Below are 12,096 nucleotides of genomic sequence, written 5' to 3'. Positions count from 1 at the left end.
ACAAAAGTTGAGGTTAGCTACTTACCGCCCTAAAAAACCAGAAGAACGCCGGGAAAATCCTCAAACGGAGCTCTACAACTCAAGATATACTCAAATACTAAATAAATGCAGTTTGATTTTTAATACACAGGGATTAACACCGAACCTCGGAAGTGAACTAGGTTTAGCTCTAGCGACAGGCGATTGTGAGAAGACTTCTGCGCACAGCTATCGCGAGCTCGCCAATGGCCATTCCGGCCGGCGGCTAGCCCTTTTCAATGGTTGGTCTGCCTTCCCAAGCGTTCCCCTCCATCCCTAACAACAATACAAATATTCCTAAGACTTTAGATTACGCCAGTTTTCTCAAACCAGACGTGATCAACAATGCAGTGCAAAAGAACACCACTGTTACGTCGAGTGTTGATCCCATTCCCCTTAGACGGGCTACTTTTTTGCAAGGACATCCTATGGTGAAGTTCACTGAATCAGAGGTGGAACGTACGAACGTTATTGAAGGTTTGCAACATGCAGTCTTGTGTAAGTTTTCATATGGTTGGCCTGAGCTGCAAGAATTACGTCGAATTGTTCCTATGCAATGTGGAATTAAAGGAGAGTGTAACATTGGATATCTTCGAGATAGGCATGTATTAATACGATTGACATTATGGCAAGATTTCATAAATTTTATGTCCAAAAGTGTGTATTATGTTAAGGACAAGGCTGGGTATGAATATCAGTTGAGGACACTGATTTATGATGCAAGATTTAAGGCCAGGGAGGAAACACCAAAGGTAATGGCATGGATTTCATTCCCAAATTTATTACCAATTTTTTTTGTCGAGGAGTTTCTATTCTCTTTATCTTCAGTAGTGGGAAAGCCTCTTCATCTTGATTTAGCAACAATAAATAAAACCAGACCTAGTTGTGCTCGTGTGAAAGTGCTTGTCGATCTTATGACTGATTTTCCAAAGAAGGTACATATGGATATCGAGAATGAAGCAATTGGAGAAGTGCCAGTGACCATTAAATATGACTATTTGCCCAAGTACTGTAAAGAATGTAAATTGCAGGGCTATGACATGATTGATTGTTGGAGGCTTTATCCAGAGTTGATGGAAAATAAGACTGCTGAGCAACAAGCTGTTAATGATGCTGTGGTGGAAGGCAGTAAAGAAAAAAGCAAGGAGGCTATTCCTTTGATGATTCTTTCCAGTGGGAAGGTGGTTGGTAATGTGGGTGCGCAATGGAAAGAAGTGAGGGATATGCAAGGTAAGGAGAAGCAGACTGGATTTTTGGCTCAAGCTGAGCAGGAAATTGTGACAGTTGAGAAGCAGACTGGTGTGGCTCAACAGGTGCAAACAACTAACAAATTTGCTATTCTGGAGGTTGAGAACAATGATGTTAACGAGAATAATCAGCTAGTTTTGGTGGAGGAAAGTTCCGGCCAAAGAGGAACTTCTAATCCTAAGGAAGCTGGGATTCTAAATCCTGCAGCACCTGTATTTAGTCCGAGATCTCCTACGATTGACAAGGAAAGGAAAGGTAACAATTTGAAGCCAAGTGGAACTGGGAAAAACACCTTTTTTGTGGCTCCTACAACCACTGCTAGTCCAACTAATATAGGTACAGAAGGATCGTGAAGAAACAAGGCCTAAGGGGAGAAGGAATGATGAATAACCAAACAAGAAAACTATAGCTCAATGGGTACAAAGAACTTTCAGTGGCAATGTGGATGCAACTAATACTTTGTGCTAAGACATCCCATCACATGATACTAGAGTGGAAGGAGAATTGGCAAAGAATAATGAAAAAGAGCTAACTGTTGATGCAGAGTTCGAGAAGTTTAGGAGCAATGAGAGGATAAAATGGAGTGGAGTAAGGTTATGGACTGATCAAACTGAAGAGGATTCAGAGGAGGATGAAATTCCAGATGAGATGCAAAGTGAAGATGAAACTGATGGTGAAGCAATAGAAAAGGATGATCAAAGTGTAAATAGTGAGGCCAATGCTACTAAGATCACTGAAGAGGAGAATTTAATCAACAAAGAGGTTGATCCCAAAGAGCAGGAAAATACCAATGTCAAGTAGTCCAACACAAAAGGAAAGAAGGCAGAAGCAGTAATTGTTAATGGTGTAGATATTAATGTCATTGATACAGGAGGGACAAGACAAGAAGATAGAATTGATGCTACAACAACTTCAAAATCAAAATCAGGAAAAAAGCAAATGGCCAAACCTCAAGTGCAGAATGCAAATGGAATCACTGTTCCATTAGAGCTCACACTTCAGAAGAATAAGAGAAATCCAGGGGAACAGGCTATGATCCCTACTCCTATGAAATCCAGTATTGTGGCAGTTCTGGGTGCTAATGAAGTAATAGATAATACAGAACAAGCAGGCAAGGATATGGATGATGAGTCGACTGCCCAGAATTTCTTTAATATTGCTAAGCAAGGTGATCTCTCTCCAAGGCACATTGACAAGGTGAAATCAATAGTTAAAGGCAGAAAGAAGCAAGGTAAGGAGAATTCAAATGCTCCAAATGTTCCACTGCTGGAGTACAAACTAGAAGAACTCTAACTAAATCCAATAATCAGTAATGGATGCAATTATATAGAATGTTAGATCAGTGAATACCATGCAAGCTTTTGAGAGGCTTATCACAATGAATAGAAGACATTATTTTGAGTTTATAGGAATTCTAGAACCGATGCAACTGGCTAGTAAAATGGAAAGGTATAGAAGGAGGATTGGATTGGCTACAACTGTGGTGAATGCTCAACAAAATCTAGGCTTTCATAGATGAATTATATGAGGTTACTATTGTATACAACATGGTACAACACTTAACACTTAGGCTATTTCACATAGAAACACATGTTGAACTCATGCTCACATTAGTGTATGCAAATGTGATGCTATTGAGAGAATAGAACTGTGGGACTCTTTGTATGCTATGGCTCAAGATATGGCAGTTCCATGATTTGTGGGGGGAGATTTCAATGTGATATGGGATGAACAAGAAAAGTTTGGAGGCCTACTAGTGTCACTAAATGAAGTAGATGATTTTAGGCACTGCATCAATACATATAATCGATCAGATCTTGGATTTAAAGGAAGCATCTTCACTTGGTGGAATGGCAGGGCAGAGGAAGATTGTATTTTCAAGAGATTAGATTGGTGTCTTGCTAATATGGAGTTCCATCAAATGTTCCCAGGTTTGGAAGTCACACACTTATCCAAGATAGGATCAGATCACTGTCCTTTGTTACTCAAGTGTGATATTGAAGCTACTCCAATTAAGAAACCTTCTAGGTTGTTATATTTCTGGGTGAAGCATGAGTCTTTTAAGGTTGTGGTGCAAGAAAATTGGCATGCAGATTTCAGCAATGATCATTTTATCTTATTCAACTACAAATTTAAAAAGCTAAAGAAGGCACTGCCTACTTGGAGTAAAGCAACATATGGGGATATATTTCAAAAGATTCCGAGCTTGGAGGAGGTTGTTATGGTGCATGAAAGGCAGTTTGAAGCAAGTCCTACTCAACAGAACAGAGAAAGACTACAAATGGTGTAGGCTCAGCTGATTAGGTATCTTGCAATTGAGGAAGAATTTTGGAAGCAAAAATCTGGGATGGCTTGGTTTAAAGATGGTGATAGGAACACTAAGTTCTTTCACACTCAAGTAAATGGTCGAAGGAAAAGATTGCAAATCAAGAGAATATACAACAACATTGGAAACTGGATAGAGGAGGAAGATCAAACTGCAGATGAGGCTGTCAAGTTTTTCAAGGATCAGTTCTGTGAGACAGTGGTTCCTACTGAATTTGGGATCATTAATCATGTGCCTTGTTTGGTAGACATAGAGCAGAATGCCAGATTGATCAATCAGCCTACACGGGAGGAGGTGAAAAAAGCTGTGTTAGGATTAAATGGAGAGAGTGCAGGAGGGCCATATGGTTTCACAGGTGCTTTCTATCACTCATGCTGGGACATCATTGGTGACGATATCTTTGACATGGTTAGGGAATTCTTCAGTGGCAGGAAACTTCCAAAATGTGTGACACATACTAACCTGGTCCTCTAACTAAAAAAGAAGGAGATAGTTAGCTTTTTAGATATGAGGCCTATAAGCTTAAGTAACTTCATAAACAAAATCTTTTCAAGAGTTATTCATGAAGGATTGGTGGAGGTACTTCCTAACTTGATTTCAGATGAACAATCAGGATTTGTGAAAGGGGAGAAGTATAGTCGAGAATGTCCTATAACTCAGGAGATCATCACAGATATTAGGCTTTGAAAAAAGGCTGGACCTAATATTGTGATTAAGCTTGATATGACAAAAGCATACGATAGGCTATCATGGTTATTTCTGACTAAAATGCTAAGGAAGTTAGGATTTTGTGAGAGAGGCTGGTCTTTGATATTGTTGGGAATAATTGGTATTCTGTGCTCGTTAATGGACAACCTTATGGGTTTTTCAAATCATCGAGGGGTGTCAAGCAAGGAGATCCACTCTCACCCACATTGTTTATCCTAGCTACTGAGGCATTATTAAGAGGCCTGAATGCACTACACTTGAACCTATATTTTTGTGGATTTGGTTTACCTAAATGGAGCCCAAAAATTAATCATCTAGACTATGCAGAAGACACTATCATTTTCTCCTCATCAGTTGCTACGTCATTAGAGTTGGTGATGGAAGTGTTATATGCATATGAGGCTGCATCAGGGTAGTTGGTGAACAAAAGCAAATCCGCAATTTACAAGCACCACTCGACTGATTTGGAAAGTGATTAGAAAAGTGGAGAGTATCACTGGTTTTGGAAGGCAGTACTTCCCATTTACATATCTTGGATGTCCCATTTTCTATGCAAGGAGAATGATGGATTACTATCAAGGCCTCATCGCTAAGGTACTTGATAAGCTACAGTCTTGGAAAGGTAAAATGCTCTCAGTAGGAGGTAGGGCAGTGTTGATATCTCATGTTCTTCAGAGTATGCCAATTCATCTACTATCTGCTGTTAACCCCCCTATGTATGTTATTAACAAGCTCCATAGGATTTTTGCTCAATTTTTTTGGAGTAGTTTAGTGGGAGGTAAAATGAGACATTGAGCATCATGGAACACCTTATGTATGCCATGTGAGGAAGGGGGAATAGGCTTCAGATAATTGCATGATATGTCTAAGGCACTATTCTGCAAATTATGATGGAATTTTCGAACAAAGCCAAGTCTGTGGAGCTCATTTACAAGTCAGAAGTACTGCAAAAAGCATAATGCAGTTGTAGTTTGATGATAGGCTACAATTGTATATTTTAGTCGCTTATTACACTCGAATTTACTGCACTTTAATTGAGTTTGCGCTTTAATCGCTAGTGTTTTGCACTAATTGTGTGTTTTATGCCTTGTAGGTGTGATTCCGAGCTATATAGATGTTATGGAATGAATTTAAGTGATTTGAAGCTTTGAAGTCTGAGTAAAAGCTCAAGGAATTAAGCCGGGATCGTGTTCGGGGGTCAAATTTGATAATTAAGTACGAACGAAGACTTGAGGAGGCATATTGCACACTGTCTAGTAAAATAGACATAACTTTTTGCTCAGAACTCCATTTGGGCTCCACAATATATGGTTAGAAAGCTAACTCAAAGGGCTACAACTTTCATGTTTTATGTTTTTCCAAATACCAAACGGAACAGGCTGAAAAAGCGCGGTTCCACCGCGACCGCGGCAGAACCGCGGTAGAAGATGGTCGCGGACAACTGAAGAATCAGAGGGCATGTTTGGCCGCGGTTCCACCGCGACCGCGGCAAAACCGCGGCAGGAAGCGAAAATCTCAGGGACTAAAGTGCAAAACATGGGATTTTAAGTCCTAAACCCTATATTAAACAAAGGAGGCCGGCCAAGAACAAGAGGAGGACATATTTTGGACACAAATTAGACCTAAGGAGGCGGAGAGACGCTACTTTAGGGTTAGACAACACCCTGGAGGCAAGAACACATTGGGAGCAAGGCGGAGAATTCTTCTACGAGTTTTTTCCTTCCTTTTCCTATTTTTTTCATTGTTGGTTATGACTTTTAGTATTGTAGTTTTACATACTATTATGAATAGCTAATTTGTTATCTAGAGTTTTGATAGAACCTTTTGTAGGATTAATTCTTGTTATGTTTTTATATAATTGAGCCATAGCTTTTTTCTATTTGTTCAACTACATTTATATTGTGGTTGGTTGAAGAGCTCTCAATTAGCTATGCCTATTTAGTATGCATAACTCGGGAGAGAGTGCATATTTAGGTAATTGTTGAACAACACCACTCCCAGAGTATATGAGGGATCAATAACCGAGGGTTTAAAGGTGGGATTAGGCATAACGAAGCCTTGGGTGCGATCTGAAGTGAGCTGTATTAAAAGCCAGCTAGCGTAGCTCGGGAGAGTGCGTCTAGTAAATTGTCGTAATTACTCGGGAGAGATTTACGGTAATAAGAGTGCTCATGATCGGTAGAGAATACTTAGGCGAAATTATAGAAGACATAGCGGGAAGGATTCCGACAATTGGGGAAATCATAACTCTAGACTGCGAGTACATAATTAACACCAAATTTTAACGAAGGATATAAGTAACTTATCTCCGATAGTTTAAGGATAGAATTGAACCCTTTTCGCTTTTCAATTAAAAATATTAAATCAGGCCAATAACATGAAGTTGCGCTATTTCTTGTCAACAGATGGACCCGTGTTGCATCTACATGCCAATTTCTCCATTTTAACAGTTTTATGTTAAATCTTCATCTGCTGTATCCTTTTTAGAACATTGAGGTTAAAATTAAATACTCTCTATTTCTTATATTTAAACCTGACTTTCGGTCCAAAATGTTAAACTCAACATAACTGGTTCATTCTGATTAAAAATATACTCCTTTATCCGTTATATTTTTCTTTCATGCGGTCCTTAAAAAATATTAATTAGAAATATTTTTTGACAGTTTTACCCTTATTTATATCTTAAGATATAATCTATTTTTATTAAATATTTATTCTATTTATGTGCAATCCATCTTCAAGAACAATTAATACTAAGGATAAAATGAGAAAAATAATTACTTTTATCTTAAACTTATAAAACGACAAATAATTTAAGACAACTATTTTTAAACACCACGACAGAGAGCGAGTATGACTTTTGTAACACCATCTTGATTTTTCCGTCTAAGATACAAGAAGAGGAATTATACTTGAAAAATTCTATGCAGCAACTGTTGGAAGAATAGCGGAAATCTTTTAGTAATTTCATGCGTGGCTAGGTAATATGGGATGATCATGAACAAAATATATACTGGCCAAAAATGATTGATCTGGTTCGTTCTTTTTCCCTGAAGCAGACACACTATGCAATAACAAAACCAGTGATGATAATCAAAGCGTTCACAACCATAAACACAAACAGCTCTACTACTAAGTTTGACCAAAAGGGAAAGCTTATTAAACACAAACAAACCATTTAAAGATATCCATTGGTGACATTCATTCACGCGAAACCATCACGACTTGCTTTCCAATATTGCGACCAGAGAAGAGACCAACTAGAGCACTGGGAGCACTTTCGAGGCCATCGGCAACATCTTCCACATAAACAACCTTGCCTGCCTTTATTTGAGGAATGACCATTTCCAAATATTTCGGGTAAAGATGATAGTATTCAAAAACAATAAATCCTTCCATGCGGATTCGTTTTGTGATGAGGCACAACAAGTTGTGCACTCCTTCAGTCTGCTCAAGGTTGTATTGCGAGATCATCCCACACACAGCAATACGGCCATGGAGTTTCATGTTCAGAAGAACTGCATCAAGCATCTTCCCTCCCACATTCTCAAAGTAGATGTCAATTCCATCAGGGAAGTACCTAATAAGAAACCAGTATTTCCAGTCAATTCATTTCCCTCGGTTTACGTAGGCATATCCTAAAGTCTTTCTATAATTTTCACACTATCTTCATAGCTAGCAGTGGATCCCAGTTTCCAGTTCAAGGAATAAATATCATTCTATGTAAATATCGATGATTCCTTTTACCAGGAGTGTCATGTTCGTGAGAATGAAAAGCTGGTGCTAACTGCTTTTGTACAATATGTAGATTGTTTTCTAGCAGGAAGTAAGATTACTTACCTCTTCAAAGCTGCATTTAAATCCTGCTCCTCTTTATAGTTAAAAGCTTCGTCAAAACCAAATTTGCTCTTCAACAGATCAACCTATGGAAATGAATAAAAAAGAGACATTAAATAACAAGAGAGTTAACCATCACGGTCTATTAAACTAAAACCTCTCTTTCTTCCCAAAGGCATAACCCACCCAACCCCAACCTTTGGGTTTGATGGTGGACGGAGCACAATGAAGAATGAAGATAGCTTCAACACTATGAAGATCCAACGCAATGGAACTTACCTTTTCTTTGCTTCCAGCACTACCAACAACGTAGCAACCCAGCATCTTTGCAAATTGCCCAACGAGCTGACCAACTGCTCCAGATGCAGCTGAAACAAAGACAGTTTCTCCCTTCTTGGGGGAGCATACCTCATGAAAACCAGCGTAAGCTGTCATCCCAGGCATCCCTGCGAGCACAGATAATTAATGAGCTCATGCTTTCCCCTCTTTTATATCAATAACACATCCTGCTTCTTCCATTGTTTGCCACAAACTTAAGTTTATACTAGAAACAGCAACTTTTCACACAGGGTTCTACATAAGTATTTTATTTATTTGTTCATTTATTTACTTATTTTTAATAGGGGAAGGACAGACATGAAAATAGGGAGGAGAATTCAGACACAATCTTAAGTCAAGTATAAAACAAGTTTATGCACAACTGCAGCCAACAAACAGGGAACTAATATAAACATTTAGCACATACAATTCTAGAAACGGCTGATCATCTGTTTTCACCATTTAAAAACTTCAGTTATTCATCCCATTCATGAACTAATAAAGAAATAATCTATTCACACCTTTAGAAGCAGCACATTTTTTTAGCTGCACAGTTCAATAAACATGTTTCACGACATGATCATACAACCCTCCGGACCAACTCTTAAGGTACAGTAAGCATTCAATGAAAGAAACGGGAATCTGGTATCAACTTTCCAAGGATCAATCTGGTGTGAATGAGCTTTCTTGTAGGCACACCAACTCATATATGGTATTCTTCAAGACAACTGTGCAGGAATTATTGACAAGCACAAACATGTAAAAGCATGACGAACCGGATAAAGATGAAGAACAGAAAATGAAACGCAATAAAAAAGTGTATACTATAAGTACATGAACATGTTGTATCGTCTTTAATCTCCACATATGTTAGATAATCAAAATTCAAACAAAACAAAATCTTCAATTTCAATTACTTAAGGTTGTGCTTATCCACATGGTTTTACAAAAAGAAAGACACTGATTCATGCTCATAACTCTTCAATGGAATAGAAAGCTGCATCAAGAAGACATAGATAAAATGTGCGAATACTCATTATAAAGGTAAAACTGATTATGAAATGCAGGAGGACCAATTCCAGCACTTTTAAGCAGAGAGGCAGCATTATAGTTAAAAAAAGAAAGTACCATTTCAAATTGCTAAACTATATACCTCAGGCTCAATAGATTCTGCATACTGAGAAAATAACTCACCGAGGATTCCTGTGTAGTAGGAAAGAGGCACATCCTTGTCATGAATTTTAAAGAGAGTCTGAGTAGATGTTATAATACTATACTCTTCCCATCCAGTCATTCCCCAAACTAAGTCACCTTTTTGGAATTTTGGATCACCAGACTCCAAAACTTTAGCCACTCCATATCCCGTGATAGGCTATAACAGAAAAGAAAGTTATGAGAGACATTATCATAGGACAAACTGTTAGCCATACAGAAAATCGTTTCCGTCTGTTTCATATTTCAAATCATTGTGGGCTGGATCCCAAAACATCAAAAACAAGGAATAAAGCATCCGTCCACTTACCCTTAACGTCTACAACATCTACAAGTTCTTGAACAACACAGGGGAAAAGAAATAATGTTAAATTTGTATGTTTGAGGCCAGCACTATTTACTTGTGGTTGCATTTTATGGATGACAGTTAGATTGTATGTAGTTCACAAAAATATGTACTAAACCTTTGCAGTCTGTTCAACAATTACAAGAACGTTTATTGGTTTGTCAGCGGAGGAGGAGGAAGAACCAAATGAACAATTTTTTTTTTTTGCTAATCCCAAATGACTAAATAGGAAAACACTGCCATTAAGAAACTTATTTACTCCAACCTATAATATTTACTTCTAAGAATTTTATTCTTTTGATTTAGTTAAAATAATTTTTGCTGAACAAAATGGCTTCCAACATTGATATCTGATGACATTTTCCAAACATCAGTCAAAACTATTTAATAAATTATAAATCTCAAATAGAATTAAATAATCCCAATACAAACAAGAGCAACAAGAGTACATTTTTATAATTAGATACGCTAGGTATAAAAGAACATTCGAATATATTTCAAACAAGAGCAACAAAAAACAGTTTTTTGGTTTGGATTGTTTTACCAATTTTGATTAGTAATAAACTAAAGTAGAAAAAGAAAACCTAAACTATTCCATAAATTAGATTCAGTAGAAACTGGGTCCCCACCTCCCACCCAGAATATTATAGTAAATCATATTTCACATTAAGACTAATAAATTAACAATCCCAAAGCATTCAAGACTAACAAAAAAAAAAGACAACATATTTGTGAATAAAAAATCAAATGGGTCATGGTAAGTTCAAGAAAAAAAAAATTACTAAACACTTACAGAGCCAGGAGTGAAGGACTCAACATAGCTACCCTCCATTTTCCTCATGCGGGTACGCATATAAGGGTCACAAGACAAGTAAAGATTCTTCACAACCACAGCATTAGAACCTTCTGGAACTTTGAGTTTAATGGTGGAATTCTTGATTTCCATGTCAGATTCCTTAGGGTAACCTGTAACATAGTTTTTAAGAATGACCTGTTTGTTGCTTACTTCTTCTGCCATTTTTCGCTTCTTTTCTGTTAATAATAATGTGTAAAAAGGGTTTGTGTTGTTAAAGTAAGGGTTAGGACGTGTGTATATATATATATATAATAGAATGAGAGAGAGAGAGAGAGAGAGAGAGAGAGAGAGGTGTGAAGGAAAATGTGAGAAATATCGAGAATGGGAAGACGTAACGGATGGCGTAGGCGATCTATACGAAGAGAGTTGTGTGTTGGAACTTTGATTGTACATGTTTTTGTTGTGTACAAGGGTTTTTTCCACTCAAGCATTTTCGACTTCATTTTCTTTCTTTCTTTTTTATTTTGTTTGTCTTAATCTGTACTAGTGTTTTCCTTTCTTTTTGTTTTTTTCCCTTCATATAACATAGAAAAAATTATTAGTTACTACATTTTAATTTATGCAGTATTGTTTGATTGGATATTAAGCTTAAAGAAAAAAAAAAATCTTGACTTTTGAGGTATTAAATATGTCATTAGATTTTTTCTGGAGTGTTATCAAGTATAAAATAAAAAAATAGGATTAAATTATTTTCTGTTATAAAATAAGGACTGTAAAGTGAAGACAAGTATAGAGAGAAACTGATATATTATTCGAATTCCAAACTGATGTACATAATGAACTGAAATCTCTTTTATTTATAGAAGAAAGGAAGCTGTTGTGTAAGCTGCTACAGCAAGTTGCTGTGTGAGCTGCTATTGCAAGCTGCTGCGTGAACTGCTACTGCAAGCTGCTGTGTAAGCTGCTACTGCAAGCTGCTGTGTAAGCTGCTATTATACAAGATATGGATAATCTTCTACCAAGGGCAATGATTATTAGTTACTCCATCTTAATTTATGCAGTATTGTTTGATTGGATATTAAGCTTAAAAAAGAAAGAAAAAAAATCGTGACTCTTGTGCTATTAAATATATCATTAGATTTTTTTGGAGTATAAAATATTTTATCAAGTCTAAAATAGAAAAATAGGATTAAATTATTTTTCATATATATATATATATATATATATATATATATATATATATTTTTTTTTTTTTTTTAAAAACGAACAAATAAAGAACTATTGTCG

General features: G+C 36.9%; 1 protein-coding gene across 1 annotated transcript; it reads right to left on the bottom strand.

Annotated features, from left to right (window-relative positions):
• LOC109226814 (2-alkenal reductase (NADP(+)-dependent)) lies at positions 7,235–11,126 on the bottom strand. Its single transcript, XM_019391682.1, has 5 exons — positions 10,807–11,126; positions 9,650–9,827; positions 8,417–8,583; positions 8,141–8,223; positions 7,235–7,880 (listed from the first exon to the last, which is right to left on the bottom strand). The coding sequence occupies exons 1-5, from the start codon at positions 11,029–11,031 to the stop codon at positions 7,502–7,504; spliced, it is 1,032 nt and encodes a 343-aa protein (XP_019247227.1). The 5' UTR covers positions 11,032–11,126; the 3' UTR covers positions 7,235–7,501.

Source organism: Nicotiana attenuata, chromosome 6 (assembly GCF_001879085.1).
Source record: "Nicotiana attenuata strain UT chromosome 6, NIATTr2, whole genome shotgun sequence".
Classification (NCBI taxonomy): domain Eukaryota; kingdom Viridiplantae; phylum Streptophyta; class Magnoliopsida; order Solanales; family Solanaceae; genus Nicotiana; species Nicotiana attenuata.
Note: the sequence above shows the minus strand (reverse complement) of the source record. Positions and strands in the feature narration are given on the sequence as shown.